Raw genomic sequence first — 15756 nt, forward strand, 5'->3', positions numbered from 1 at the left:
TTTTGGGGGCAGCTCTCTGAGTGTCTGTTATTATTACGATGAATGAGAATGGGCAAACAAGAAAACTAACAAACATAAGCTAGACATAAATACTTCTGCTTTTTCAAATGAGCTGAACTTAAGTCCTTAGTGATGTTCTCAAATTTAAGAGCACAATATATATTTTTTAACATCTTTATTGGAGTATAATTGCTTTACAATGGTGTGTTAGTTTCTGCTGTATAACAAAGTGAATCAGCTATACCTAGTACACAAACATCCCCATATCCCCTCCCTCTTGCATCTCCATCCCACCCTCCCTATCCCACCCCTCTAGGTGGTCACAAAGCACTCAACGGATCTCCCTGTAAGAGCACAATATTAAGAGTTTGAAAATAATAACCAATGGACTGAGATTTATAAATAGTAGAATCCCAAGTAAGTGGAGGTTAGATGCTGGAAGAGTTAAGTAAGAGGTTATCCTGCCAGGAGGAATTGGAAGAGAGGCAAAAGCCTGCGAGTGATCCAGGCAAACGAGCAGGGCATGTGGGGGACAGCGCGTCAGTATGACTACACAAGGTGGGAGCCGGAGCAAGAGCAGGGTGGAAAATTAATAGGGACCAAATCATGAGGCTTCCTTTCAATTGGATAAAGGATATCTTTGAAGAGTGTGATTTTGCAAAGTCTCTCCAGCCAGTGTGTGGAGAGTCATTCAACACTGGAGACTCAGAAATCCACTAAGAGGCTTTCGCTGGAATCTAGGAGGGAGAAGATACCAGCCCGCTCTAAGGGCAGGCAGTGGCAATGGGAAGAAAGACATTTTCAGTATTTGGCTGGTAAAAATCAACAGAACTCTGTGATTGGAAGTGAGGGGAGAGATGAAAGAGCTCAGGGAAAATGAAGGCGATGATGAGGCTTCTGGTTTAGACAACTGAGTAGAGGCTGATACCATTTACTGAGACACCAAACTCGGGAAGAGAGGTCGAATGGACCGGGAAAGATGGAGCTCAGGTTTAGACAAACTGAGTGTGAGGTGCTTCGGCATATCCAAACAGACATGTCCTGTCGACACTTAGTTTATTCTAAAGCCCAGGAGAAATCTGGGTTAGGGATGGAGATTTAGAAAGCAGCCAACAGATGAGGACAGAGTGGTGGGATTCTCCAGAAGAGTGAATCGAGGGAGAATGAATACTAGAGGCTTAAAGAATGCCAGCATTACCAGCATATAAGGGCTGCAAAGAAAAGTAATCCCAAAAGTAAATGGGGGGAGGAAAAATCTGTACAGAGTGACATGCAAGGCAACGCGAGAGTTTTTCAAAGAGGAGGCAGCTGTGTCCTGTCAAATAAGGTGATAACTAAAAAAGTAATCTGTTGTGTTTACGACAAAGACAGATGAGTTTACTGAGGGTGGCTTCACCGAGTGGTGGAGATGGGAATCAGAAGGCAACGCACAGAGGCAAATGGACAGATGAGAAACTGGTGACTGCTGGTGGAGATACTTTTTAAAAAGTCTGGCCAGAAAAGGGGGAGCAAGAAAGAATACTGGATGGGGACTGTGAGGTTGAAGGATGCCTTTTTTAAAAAGCCAGAAGCTCTTTAGGTATGGATAAAGGCTGAGGGAAAGGAGTTAGCAGAGGAGGTTAGGATGGTACAGAAGAGAAAGCTTTACTGAAGGAATAAGGTACTGGGAAGGCACATCACACGTGCTAAATCCAGCACCAGAATGAATGGGTAATTCTTGCACAAGAGAAGACACCTCTCCACTGCAACAGGGAACTAAGGAGGTGGGTGGGGTTCAGACAGTACCATTAAGAGTATGGTGGCAGGAAATGGAGTTCATGACTACTGGTTTCTGTTTTCTCAGTGGAGTAGAAGATAAGGATCTTTGCCTGGAATGTTTCCCCCTATTTTTTCCACCTAAGTTCCTTTTTATCTGTCTTACAACGTCCACACAAAATCTGGGCTCCTTCTATCATTGTCTTTCATGGTACTCTGATCTTTGTGTACAATTATGTAACCTGTCATTATGTAAATATTGTGTTTACCTGTTAATTATCTCCGCTATTAGACCATAAAGCCAAACAAAGAATGACCTGCATCTGATTTGCTCAGTATTGCATATCAAGCACCTAAACATACCCAGCACTTAAATGCTCAATGCATATTTGTAGACTGAAGGAATAAAACCTCTTATCTGTGTTACTCATCTGTCCTTCCTCTGTGTTCCCATGGAACTCTGTATATTTCCTATTGTGACTGTTATCACATTCTACCTTTTATCACAGCTCCTTCACTATATTTAAAGTCCTTGAGGATAAGGACTGTGCCTTGTGCTATCTTTCTCAGCACAAATGCTTGTTTGTTGCTTTTGAACAGGGCAGTGTTTTAAAATAAGCCTGGACAGAAGCCTTGAGTAAAATTAAATGTAGAGAAGAGATTAACAACAAGAAGACAGCTTAGGAAGTCGCTAAAATGCCCAGGAGATAGAGAACAGAGAAGTGAACTGGACAGGATGAAACAGAAGAAAGAAAACCTGTAGAGGCACAATCTATAGCACCTGATGACAAAATTCGTTGTTGTTTTTTTTAACAGCTTTATTGGAGTATAATTGCTTTACAATGGTGTGTTAGTTTCTGCTTTACAAAAAATGAATCAGTTATATATATACGTATGTTCCCATATCTCTTCCCTCTTGCATCTCCCTCCCTCCCACCCTCCCTAACAAAATTCGTTTTGAGAATGAGGGAAAGGATGAAATCCAAGAGGGGTCTGAGGATTTTAACTCAGGTGCCGGGAGGAACAGAGTATCCCTAAGTAAAAAATACAAGAGCAATAACAGATTTGATAGTGGAAGACAAAATATTAAAAGCAAAATTAAGATAATCCAAATTTTCTGATGCTTCTCAATTAAATGGTGTGTATTTGGTGCTCATTTCACAACCATTATTATCTGTCCACATCAAGGAAAAATATATATATGTGGACTAAACCCTGAGGTAATTTGTCTTTTATCTGGGGAAATAAGATTTACTCACCAAACCTGAAAATATTTGAATACACAATGGATTTACCTGTTCAGGAGTGTGCTATTAGCAGTGAGTATTAATAAAGATGAAAAAGAGTAACTTGCAGTGTGGGCTGCAGTTTTCAGGGAAGGAATCCCAAGAAGTTAGGAGGTGAACTCACTCTCCAAATATAGGTAATATCTGGACTGGTGAACAAGTGAAGGAAGATGTGAGGGAGGAACAGTGAGGCATCCTCTCCTTTGACTTGGAACAGAGGTAACATGCAATGAAAGAACAGGAGATAAAGTGAGTATCCTCAGATGATGAATTTAAACTTGATCTGATCGGCAATGGAGAAATGCTACATTTTATTAATGAAGAAGATAAGCAACATTTTAGAAACAGCACCGGGAAAGGAACGATCTGAGGAACACAGAAGGAGCACTGACTCTGCTAGTCTTCACACAAAATCAGATTTGAGGCCGGGCTGATCCAGGGAAGGTGGAAAATCAAAGTGAAAAGAAAAGGCCGCTGGGCGGTGATGAGAGAAAGAACACAGTTTCGCTTTCCTGTCTTAACTGTTCTGATCTCTGGGGGTCGCCGAGTCCACGTAGCAAAGTTTGTCTCCTTAAAAACAGTTGTGTTTCAAAGCAAAATAAAAATAATCTGAGGAAAAATTTCCTTCAGTAAAAGGAGTGGGAGGTAACAGTAGGAAGAAAGAAGATCTGCTTAAGGGAAAAAAGAAGCAGAATTAACTCTACTAGTTCTAAATCTGAAGGTCTTTTAGAGGAGTAAGGCACAGAGGGCAACAAAATAGGGATAGAGGAAAGGGAAGAGCATGCAGAAGTACTTGTCTTCAGTGCGTGAACCTCACGCCCACTCAAAATTCCTCCATGGGAATCGCAGGGTTAACATTCAAAGCCAAGGGAGAAGTAAGTGTCCCCAGGAAATGGTGGTGCTGGTGACCGTGGAGTTCATGCAACCCTATTCCTGGTGGTTTCAGGCAGTGTAAACCACTGGCCAACACACTGCACTAGACCAGTTCAACAAACTAGTCCATTTCAGGTTTCATTTGAGATATCTCAACATGAGAAACAAGACGTCCAACAAGATTGCAAACTTGAAGAAAGTTTACCCTAGCTATCACTGTCACTGAACAGAAATGACTACTTGCTGAGAAGTTCTAACAAAATAATTGATTCAGATGAATTATAAAGAGTTAAACAAATGACCAATGGAAATATACACATAGGTCCACACTAAAAAATTATGGACTTTAGGCTGGCCAGATGAAAATAATTTTTCTTAAATGGTTTCAACCTTTGTAAAGTATACCATATGCTTCTGAATTTGTACTTAGAAATTTTCATTAGAAAAATGGTTATTATTCTTATTAATTGTCTTTTGCTTTACTGTCACTTGAACTGGGCAGACAGAAGCAAGATTTTAATGATTATCTTAGCAGCGGCTGAAAAAGGTGTTAAAAGTAAAAATAAATACTTTTTGAGGAGGACCAAAGATGAGGGAGAAAGGGCAACAATGAGGAACTTTGCTTTAGGCTCAAATTTTGTTATTATTTTGAAAGGTAACACAGTCCATCTTACTTAAGGACTGGAAAAATGAAAGAATATACAAAGAGGGGGTAGCAGGAAAAAATTTCAGTATCTTTCTAAAAAAAATCCAGACACACCAATATTCAAATAAATAGGAAAAAACCCAGCATAAAACACAAATCCTTTGAAAATCATGTGTGATACTGTCCCCCCCATTATGAGTACAATTAGGAAGAGGTGACAGCACTCATATATACAACCTGAAAAAATTATATTAACTGTTTAGATCTAGAAGCAACTATGGGTCAAGCAAGTAGAACGTGAAATTATTTAAAATAAAGATTCTTTAAATCAAACTTCAATATTAGCAAATTACATAGTGAAGACTACAGTTTCATCAATAACTCATGATACTCAACTAACACCGAAAAAATACATCAAGTTCCATTTCTTAAAATATGAGAATTAACAGGGAAATATTTCATATCAAAATGTACGAAGCTGATACAAGTCTATAAAGCTGATTAACCAGATTCCTTTAAACAAGCAGTTTAGGGACACAGAGAGCTTACATATGAAGAAGGACACTTAACCTATTTATTAAAAATATTGAACATTATCTCTAATGAAAGAAATACAAATTAAAGCAATTATGACAAACTGCATTACTACCATAAAGGCATCAAATACTAGAAATTACTTTTATCCAATACTGAAACAAGCTGTGCAGAATTCGTACCTTCAAATGCCTTAGTTAACACACAATCTTTTGGCAATGATACACAGGACCTAGCAGACTGTTTATACCCTTTGACCGAGTAATTACTGTCTGGAGAATTTATCTAAGCATACGTCCCAAAGGGAAAAAGTACATCACATTATTTTTAGCAAAAACAATGAGAACAACTCACATGTGGAACAAGCAGAGAATAAATAAACTTTGATACATAATCCAAGGAGAACAACATAGCTATTGACAGGGAAGGCAGTCACTCTCATGATAAAGCAAAGAGGACATACTAAAAACGTTTAAGTTAAAAAAAAAGAATGCAACATGACATGAAAACATTATTACTGAATAAAAATTTATGTTTACACACTGAAGACTGGTGTTTTGAAAATAGCTGCTTTTTATACTTTATGAATTTTTTGGTTGTAAAGTTGATAATAAAGTAGGTATGAAAATAAAAGCGAAGACTAATATAATTTTTGACATCATTGTTATTTCAAGGGGAGTTTCTTAAGATTTGGTATAAAGAAATCCTTTATTTTTTTTTCCCCAATGGTGTCAGGTTTCTCTGGAAAATCATTTCTGGGAATTGTGAAGCAGACCAGCCTTTGTATGCTGATATCTGCAATATTATGATAATATTTCCAATGTAGACTCATGGTTCCATGGCTGGAAAACTTAATTTTGAGAAGGTGGAACAGGAAGTTCCAGACTATATTCAAATACATCAAGTTGAGCTTCTGATGAGCAAATGTTTTCATAATAATAACTTGCTTTCACATTCAAGTCAGAGAATTCTAATACTTTAATCCTTCATATTTTAATGCTAAGGATGAAAGACTTAAATATTTGGCCACTGTAAATTAATCATAGTTAAGACATGAAGCATATCTTATCAATCGTCCATAGAGATTTGTAAAATCTACTCCCCCCAGATAATTTTTGTTCTTTATGGTCTTTTTGTTCCTCTCATTAGCTGAGCTGATGCCTCAACTCTGGACATTTTAAGTGACATTCAGGTAAACTTGGCTCCAATGATAAAAATGGGTCATAAAGCAGGATCAAGGGAGGCTTATGTTCCTACAAAATTTTAGAACTTGTATGAGTGTCAACAATTTTAACTATTTCACACAGTTTTCCATTATAATGGTTGAAAGTAAGTTTAGAAGAGCGGTAATATGAAAGTGGGTTTTTTTACTGCACAGATTTCTCTTTTAAAACATTACAACATATCCTTTGACCCCCAAAGAAAAAAACCCACAAAAATCATAGGAAGTAACTAATCACATTTAAACAAACAATTCAGTAAAAAATATCTGATAATTGATTTACTGGTATAAAACATTTAAAATAATTTCCCAATGGAAGTCACCATCCCTTAACTTCCATCAAAACATCATATTGTATCTTTTAGTGAAAAGTACTGTGGTAATACAATTACAAAGCCCAAACTAACCTGAGAGCTCTGTACACAGGGATGGCTCACTATAAGGCTGCCTCCTAACCAGCATGGAGTCCATGCCAGAAGGCCCCCATTGCTACACTAAAAAAGTACAGTTTAAATGAGGTTAATTCTCTGAATTTTCTACCCTATCTATTAAGGCAAATAAATGAAGACAAAAAGTACTAGTGAACAATACATGCTGAATCTCTGAAATTATCTTAGTACAGGCTAAAATATTTTTAAAAACAGATGGGAAAAATGCTTAATAAGTTGTTCTGACTGCAGTGTCACAAGGAAAAAAGATTAGACATTTTGGTTATATGAACCTCTGATGTTACTGGCTGTAACATACTTAGTACTTTTTTAACAGCGTCTGTTATTATAAATAACCTCACATATGTGGAATGTATGTAGGCAACACAACAGTGTGGTAAGAAATGAAATACCTGTTTCCAATATGTTCTACTTAAATATTTGCAAATTTTCTGTACTAATGATGAGAGGGTTCTATTAAATTTTTTACTATCGGGTACAGCCATGAAGTATTCACTGGATTCAAATTTCACTATCTTCTTTTATCCTTGAAATATCTGTACTTACTAAATACAAGGTTTCTATATTGGACCAAGCAATTTGTGACAGAGACTAGGTTTTCCTTCTTCTTCAACTAAGTCAATTTTATCCCTATTTTGATGTTGTTTTAATTTAAGACTTCACTGCAGGACAAAGAAGAAATAAAACTCTTTAGCCAAACCTACTGCACAACCTTTGAGTAGTGAAAGCATGATGTGACTTTCTCTAGATCTAAATAAAAGGCAAATGAGATGATTTGGCAATTTTCCTTAAAAAACGTGGGGAAAAATTATTGAAATAATGCTCTGTAGTTCCTTGAATATTTTAATTGTTAGACTTTAAATATGGAGTGGTAAAAATTACTTACTTCCAAGCTGCCTCTCTTGATTGGATTCAGCACTAATAATTTCTTCAGGAGGTTTTCACAGTCAGTGGACATATAGAAGGGAATACGGTACTTCCCTCGTAAGACTCGCTCCCGCAGTTCCTTACAAAGCAAAAGAAAGCACGTATCACTGGCTTATGAAATCACTGTGCTTGGGGATAGAACATTAATATCAAATTTAGCTGATACCTTTAAATTCTGGCCGTCAAAAGGCAAGGACCCACTGACTAACGTGTAGAGAATGACGCCGAGACTCCACACGTCCACTTCAGGCCCATCGTACTTCTTCCCTTGGAAAAGCTCAGGGGCAGCGTAAGGCGGGCTTCCACAAAATGTGTCCAACTTGCTCCCGACTGTAAATTCATTACTAAAACCAAAGTCAGCAATTTTAATATTCATATCAGCATCAAGGAGAAGGTTTTCAGCCTAAGAGGAAAATAATAAAAAGGACAATGTAAAGAGCCTACATAAAATAAAACGTTCAATGTAAACATCTATTTCTTGTCTCTCATTTTTAAGTGTAACATCAAATTGAGAAGCCCAGTAGAGTACTTCAATGTGTAACTTCTCAGAATTACATTTATATAAAACTGAATTTTAACACTATATAGGAAGCTTCCATTTATATGCATATATGTAACTGTTTAAGAAAGGTTACTTAAAAACCATTTTCTTCCATAGGTCATTTTAAACCTAATTTTTTTCCTCATGGTAAGAAACATCCTGGAATTGCACCTTAATATGACCTATTCTAAAGAATGTAAGTCAACATAACACTAATCCATCTTGGGCTTAAACCAACAAATTTACCCAAATATGCTGTTTAATAGAGTATCACTGGTTAATGCAAGCCTCAAGCATATATTTAAACTAACTCCCAGTCAGGGGTTCTATGACTACTGAATTGATTCCTTGTCCTTTCTTGCAAAATGCATCCTCAACAAAGTTCTTTTCTCAGTAAAAGAAAACAACACAGCCTCCATTGGATCTTATCTGTTTTAAGCCTCCTTTTGCTTTTCTAAAACTAGATTCTCTTCTAGGGGTTTATTATGGTAGAAAGAAGTGATTTCTCCCATGTTTTAAAATGTCGGTTTTCTAAAATCTTCCTAAATCAGAATCATTCAATGAAAAAATTTAAATGTACCTTTTATAAATGCAAGCAATTCAATAAAGGATTTGCTTTTGCACATGTTTTGTTTCAAACTCTGTTACAACTGACAGACTAATGAAGTTATAGCTTAGTTTGTAGATGTGTTTTATCAGGTTACAAAAAGGAGTAAAATTTGACTGAAATGAAAATCAGAGTTCTCTACAGTTTATACCACTGGAGGGTCCAACAGTCAGCAGACCCAAGCACTTTGCCCATCATATAGCTCTTCCCTCGCCTACTTCCTCCTTTTCCTTTTTAAAGGAATACTACCTTGGGATATTTGTTTTCATCTTGTTTCAGAAAATACACATCTAACACCCAAAAATATGCAAAAAATGTGGTATCACTTATTACATAAATATTATAACAGCACACAGATTTGGGAGATTTATATTAGATCTTAACATTATGGACTGTGCGACAAAACCAGGTTACTCTGATGTTCTGATGTAAGGGCCTGGTCACTGTAAATTTCTGAGGCTGTCTTGGAGCAAGCTAGACTTTTCCCAGTCTCTCTAAAGATGTCTGGATGGATAGCAAAGTACCCAAGGCTGCCTCAGAAGAGGAGAGATGGCGAGGGTTTTGAGGTTTCCTCCCAAGAGCATACAGGAAACTCCTGGGTAATGAACATGATTTTTTGCAGATATTTTCCATATAAGAAATGAGATGACAAACTAGGAGTCAAACACACAGGCAGGGAAATAAATAGCCCTCTTCTTTCTCTTTCTTTGAAGCAGTGATTTCCCTTAAAATAGCTAAGGGAGGAAACAGAAATAGAAATATTTGGAGCAGGAGAAAATCTGTAAGCTCAGAACAATGGAGTCAAAATATAGGATGAGACTTTCAACAACTGTTTAGGACAATGTATTCAAATATAACACAAACTAGTGCTAGTAATTGACAGAGGCAATGGGAAAAGAAGTTGGAAAAAAAAAAAGACCTCCTAGGTATGGAACATGCAAGTTAACTTTGGAAAAATAGAGAAAAAGGAAAAAAAAAGAAAACTTTCTTAGACAAGGAATCTTCTACCTTCGTTCAAAAAGAAAAGAATCCATTTGGCCCCAACCATTCTTTCTTTTTTTAAATTATTTTATTTTTTAAAATAAAAATTATGTATATTTAAGGTATAACACATGATAATTTGATATACATACAAACAGTGAAATGATTACTTAAGTCAAGCTACATACTTCCTCACAGTTACCTTTTTTTTTTTGATAAGTGTGATGGGAACACCTGAAATCCCTCTTAGCAAACTTCCAGTATTCAATACAGTATTATTAACTTTTTGGATTAGACATCAAAAGCTCAGGCAACCAAAGCAAAATTAAACAAGTAAGACTACATCAAACTAAAAAGCTTCTGTACAGCAAAGGAAACCATCAACAAAATGAAAAGACAACCTATAGAATGGGAGAAAATACTAGCAAACCACATATCTGATAAGGGGTTAATATTCAAAATATGTAAGGAATTCATGTAACTCAATAACAAAACAACGAACAACCAGATTAAAAAATAGGCAAAACACCTAAACAGACATCTGATTTCATATCCCCATGAAATGAAACATGGCTCCCATGTTCACTGCCACAAACATTTCCTGACTATCACATATTTCTTATTCCAAAGTATGCTAGTTTATACTAATCATATGCATTCAAGATTCATAAAAACATTTAAAACTTTCCTGATTTCTTTGAACTTTAATGTGAGGATGAGCACTGGCTCTTACATCAGACAAATCTGGATTTGTGCCCTGACCCTGCTTCTGATGGAATGCGGCCTCGGGCATTTTTAATTAGGGACAAAGTTCCTCATTTATGTTATTAAAAGAAGCTAATTAATGCAATCAAATCCTCTAGTCTTTAATGCTAGATAACTTTTCATCCACATTTTCTTCATTTCCTCAGTGAAAATACTGCCTTTTAAGAAAACATTCCTGGGCTTCCCTAGCGGCGCAGTGGTTAAGAATCCACTTGCCAATGCACGGGACATGGGTTTGAGCCCTGGTCTGGGATGATCCCACATGCCGTGGAGCAACTAAGTCCGTGTGCCACAACTACTGAGCCCGCATGCCACAATTACTGGAGGCCACGCACCTAGAGCCTGCGCTCCACAACAAGAGAAGCCACTGCAATGAGAAGCCCATGCACCAAAACGAAGAGTAGCCCCACTCGACGCAACTAAAGAAAGCCTGCATGCAGCAAGGAAGACCTAATGTAGCCAAAAATAAATAAATAAATAAATTTGTTTTAAAAAAAAAAGAAGAAGACATTCCTCTGATTTATGTCAGAGCATGTTTTGCCTATGTTCTCTTCTAGGAGTTTTATGCCTTATATTTAGGTCTTTAAACCATTTTGAGTTTATTTTTGTGAGGGTGTGAGGGAGTGGTCTAATTTCATTGATTTACATGCAGCTGTCAAGCTTTCCCAACACCACTTGCTAAAGAGACTGTCTTTTCTCCACTGTATATTCTTGCCTCCTTTGTCTTTTTCATAGATTAACTGATCGAAGACATGTGGGTTTATTTCTGGGCTCTCTATTTTTTTTTTGGCCGCGCACGCAGCTTGTGGGATCTTAGTTCCCCAGCCAGGGATCGAACCCGGGCCCTTGGCAGTGAAGGCTCTGAGTCCTAACCACTGGACCACCAGGGAATTCCCTGGGCTCTCTATTCTGTCCCACTGATCTGTTTTTACACCAATACTGTTTTGATTGCTGTAGCTTTGTAGTACTGTCTGAAGTCTGGGAGGGTTATGCCTCCAGCTGTGTTCTTTATCCTCAGGATTGCTTTGGCAATTCTGGGACTTTTGTGGTTCCATATAAATTTTAGGATTATTTGTTCTAGTTCTGTGAAAAATGTCATGGGTATTTTGATAGGGATTACATGAAATTTGTAGATTGCTTTGGGTAGTGTGGCCATTTTAACAATATTAATTCTTCCAATCCAAAAGCATGGAATATCTTTCCATTTCTTTGAATCATCTTCAATTCCCTTTATCAATGTTTTATAGTTTGCAGCATATAGGTCTTTCACCTCCTGGTTAAGTTCATTCCTCAAGGCAAAAGAAATAAAAGAAAAAAAATAAACAGATGGCACCTAATCAAACTTTATAAAGTTTTTGCGCAGCAAAGGAAACCATCAACAAAATGAAAAGACAACCAAAGGAATAGGAGAAAATACTTGCAAATGATATGACCAACAAGAGGTTAATATTCAAAATACACAAACAGCTCATACAACTCAATATCAAAAAAATCAAACAAAAAAATGGGCAGAAGACCTAAATAGTCATCTCTCCAAAGAAGACATACAGATGGCCAACAGGCACATGAAAAGATGCTCAACGTCACTAATTATTAGAGAAATGCAAGTCAAAACCACAATGAGGTATCACCTCACATGGGTCAGAATGGCCATCATCAAAAAGTATACAAATATTAAATGCTGGAAAGGGTGTGGAGAAAAGGGAACCCTTGCACACCGTTGGTGGGAATGTAAGTTGGTGCAGCCACTGTGGAGAAGAATATGGAGATTCCTTAAAAAACTAAAAATAGAGCTACCATATGATCCAACAATCCCACTCCTGGGCATATATCTGGAAAAGATAAAAACTCAATTCAAAAAGATTCATGCACCCCAATGTTCATAACAGCACTACTTACAATAGCTATGACATGGAAACAAACCATGTGCCTATCAACAGATGATTGGCTTAAGAAGATGTGGTGTGTGTGTATGTATATACACACAATGGAATATTACTCAGCCATAAAAAAGAATGAAATAATGCCATTTACAGCAACATGGATGGACTAGAGAATATCATACTAAGTGAAGTCAGAAAGAAAAAGACAAATATTACATAATATCATTTATATGTGGAATCTAAAAAATAATACAAATGAATCTATATACAAAACAGAAACAGACTCACAGACATAGAAAACAAACTTATGGTTACCAAAGGGGAAAGGAAGCAGGGGAGGAATAAATTAGGAGTATGGGATTAATAGATACATACTACTTTACATAAAATAGATAAGCAATAAGGATTTACTGTATGGCACAGGGAACTATATTCAATACCTTGTAATAACCTATAATGGAAAATAATCTGAAAAATATATATATAACTGAATCACTTCACTGTATACCTGAAACTAACATAATACTGTAAACCAACTATACTTCAATTTAAAAAAAAAAGAAAGAAAATACTACCTTTTATAAAAAGTTGCTGTGAGAATTAAATAAAAACTAATTTCCTTGTACAGTGCCTGGCACAATTAGGCAATCAAAAAGACATCTCTAGTAGTATCACATATCTGTTAATAATTAAGAAATTTTTGTAATAAAACCAATCACTTACCTTAAGATCACGGTGAACAATGCACTTTTGATGACAATACTGTACAGCAGATACAATCTGAAATAAATATTTGGATAAAAGATTCAAAATTATTATAGTAAAAACATCTCAATTTTCCCCCAATTATCATTCCAATTTAGAGAAATTACTAACTTGGATTTTAAAGTTACGTTTAGCAATTTCACTGTTCCTTTATTTCAGAAAACCATACATATTAAAGTTATGAAATTTTCACTTTTAAATGTGGACAACGTGCAAAAGTAGTATTCTCTTGCTAAAATACACTAAAATATTTATCAGAGTCCATGAAGATTTCTTTATGGGTTGTTATATTTCTGTTCACATGATACAATGTATACACTTTGTAGTTTTGGTCAAATGGTTTATCCCACTGTTGAAATAAGAATTCTGGCACACATGAATCAGCATTCCAAGATAGCTGGCTCAAGTGCAAAATGCAAAACTGTATTTTAGGAATTATATTAAATGTGTTCAAGGCATGTTCCTTCAGCGAGGTCAACTGACTAAGAATTTATCAACAGGGTTTAGCAATACCTTATTTTTGTCTCTTCATATAGTATAAAGCAAAGGAAAAATTTGTGAGCCTTTAAAGGAAACCTAATTATCAAAAGAAAAGAGGTAAAAATGAAATCTAATCTTAAACTTGCCACTAATTCAGCTGGGCAAAGCATTCTACCCTTGTAACTAGATTTTGTACACCATCTTAATTTTTAATCATTACATAGGGCTCTTCGGGGATGAGTGCTAAACAGGAAAGAACCCAATGGTTTAAGTAACTAGATTTTGTACACCATCATAATTTTTAACCATTACATAGGGCTCTTCGGGGACGAGTGCTAAACAGGAAAGAACCCAATGGTTTAAGGGCCAAAGATACCAATGAGAAATAGGTTATAAGCAATTCTATGATAGTTATACGCTTTATTACATAAAATACAGCAAAGGAAACAATCTGATAGCAATCAACTAAGCGTTACTTTGTACATATAAGTGTATCTGATGTATAGGAGGGCCATTTTAATGCACAGCAGAACATTCAATTCTGTGGATTCAGTTAAACGTAAACACAGTTTGGATGTTGAATATTGGTTAGGCATTAACAAATGGGGACAGAAATGAAATTTTTTTTTTTTTTCGGTACACGGGCCTCTCACCGCTGTGGCCTCTCCGGCTGCGGAGCACAGGCTCCGGACGCGCAGGCTCAGCGGCCATGGCTCACGGGCCCAGCCGCTCCGCGGCATGTGGGATCTTCCCGGACCGGGGCATGAACCTGCGCCCCCTGCATCGGCAGGTGGACTCTCAACCGCTGCGCCACCAGGGAAGCCCCAGAAATGAAATTTTTGAAAGTGTAAAGGTGATGTGAAGTATCACCATGCTAATAGGATACTGGTTAGAAAAAAAAAAACTTCCAAGTAGTACAAGTGAAACTGGTATTTCAGTATTATAAAATTATTTTAATGTATATTATAATGGTTCAAAGACAGAGAAGACATAAATTCAAAACAAAATCAACACACAGTGAGTAAGATGTAATTCAATTAAAGTCATTTTGATTCAACGGTCAGTTTATTGAGTGCCTGCTATGTGCAAGGAAATGTGCTAGTTGCTGGGGGAATACAAAAATGTGTTCACGCACCCTACATGCACGCTGCCTTTCAGGAGCTTACAGTCTGATTAGGAGGAAAAAACATGTTTATGAGTAACTACACATACTACAAAGTAGAATCATAGAAGCCGAGGTACAAAGAAGTGAGGGAATCATAAAAGATAAAGAATAATCTCAGTTACTAGGTGATAATTGATCTAAGCCCTCCATGAAGGATAGTAAAATTTTAAAATGTGGATGTTTGGGGATGGGGACGTAGGAGGTAAGGTGGTAAAATGCACTGATTGTTTTTTTTTAATTTTTGGCTGTATTGGGTCTTCATTGCTGCGTGTGGGCTTTCTCTGGTTGTGGCGAGCATGGAGGCTACTCTTCGTTGCGGTGCGCAGGCTTCTCATTGCGGTGGCTTCTCTTGTTGCGGAGCACGGGCTCTAGGCATGCAGGCTTCAGTAGTTGTGGCATATGGGCTCAGTAGTTGTGGAACACAGGTTTAATTGCTCCACGGCATGTGGGATCTTCCCGGGCCAGGGCTCGAACCTGTGTTCCCTGCATTGGCAGGCGGATTCTCAACTACTGAGCCACCAGGGAAGCCCTGCACTGATGTTGAGGCAACACAATGTATTTGAAAAGTAGGTGGGAAAATGGTAATACTGGGAGTTAAATCCTGATAGACAAGTTGGTAAAAGTCTCTGAATTCCAAACTAAGCAGGTACTACCATGAACTGTGTTTGAGCAAAACAATTGTGAATGATTATAATCAATTTGAGGTGTGAGTCCTCCAAATACAGCAGAATCCTACAATGAATACATGTAGTATTAGTTTTCTTAAGCAATATGCTTCAAAATTCTAATATCCAATTTTTACCATGTAATTAAGAGAGACATACATTTATATGTAAATATTAATACATCTTATTGAACATACTATATAGGCTATAGG

The 15756-nt window shown here is 36.9% G+C and overlaps 1 protein-coding gene across 2 annotated transcripts in view; it reads right to left on the bottom strand.

Annotated features, from left to right (window-relative positions):
* The window catches only part of MARK1 (microtubule affinity regulating kinase 1), a 140932-nt gene that overhangs the window by 25770 nt on the left and 99406 nt on the right, over nucleotides 1–15756 (bottom strand). For both annotated transcript variants that reach the window (XM_024750489.1, XM_024750490.1), the window contains exons 7-9: nucleotides 13193–13249; nucleotides 7859–8095; nucleotides 7652–7771 (exon numbers count right to left, since the gene is read on the bottom strand). In XM_024750489.1, coding sequence (XP_024606257.1) covers nucleotides 7652–7771; nucleotides 7859–8095; nucleotides 13193–13249 — 414 coding nt within the window. The remainder of the gene's footprint in view (nucleotides 1–7651; nucleotides 7772–7858; nucleotides 8096–13192; nucleotides 13250–15756) is intronic.

The sequence above is a fragment of the Neophocaena asiaeorientalis genome, unplaced genomic scaffold (genome assembly GCF_003031525.2).
Source record: "Neophocaena asiaeorientalis asiaeorientalis breed wild unplaced genomic scaffold, Neophocaena_asiaeorientalis_V1.1 scaffold430, whole genome shotgun sequence".
NCBI classification, from domain to species: Eukaryota; Metazoa; Chordata; class Mammalia; order Artiodactyla; family Phocoenidae; genus Neophocaena; species Neophocaena asiaeorientalis.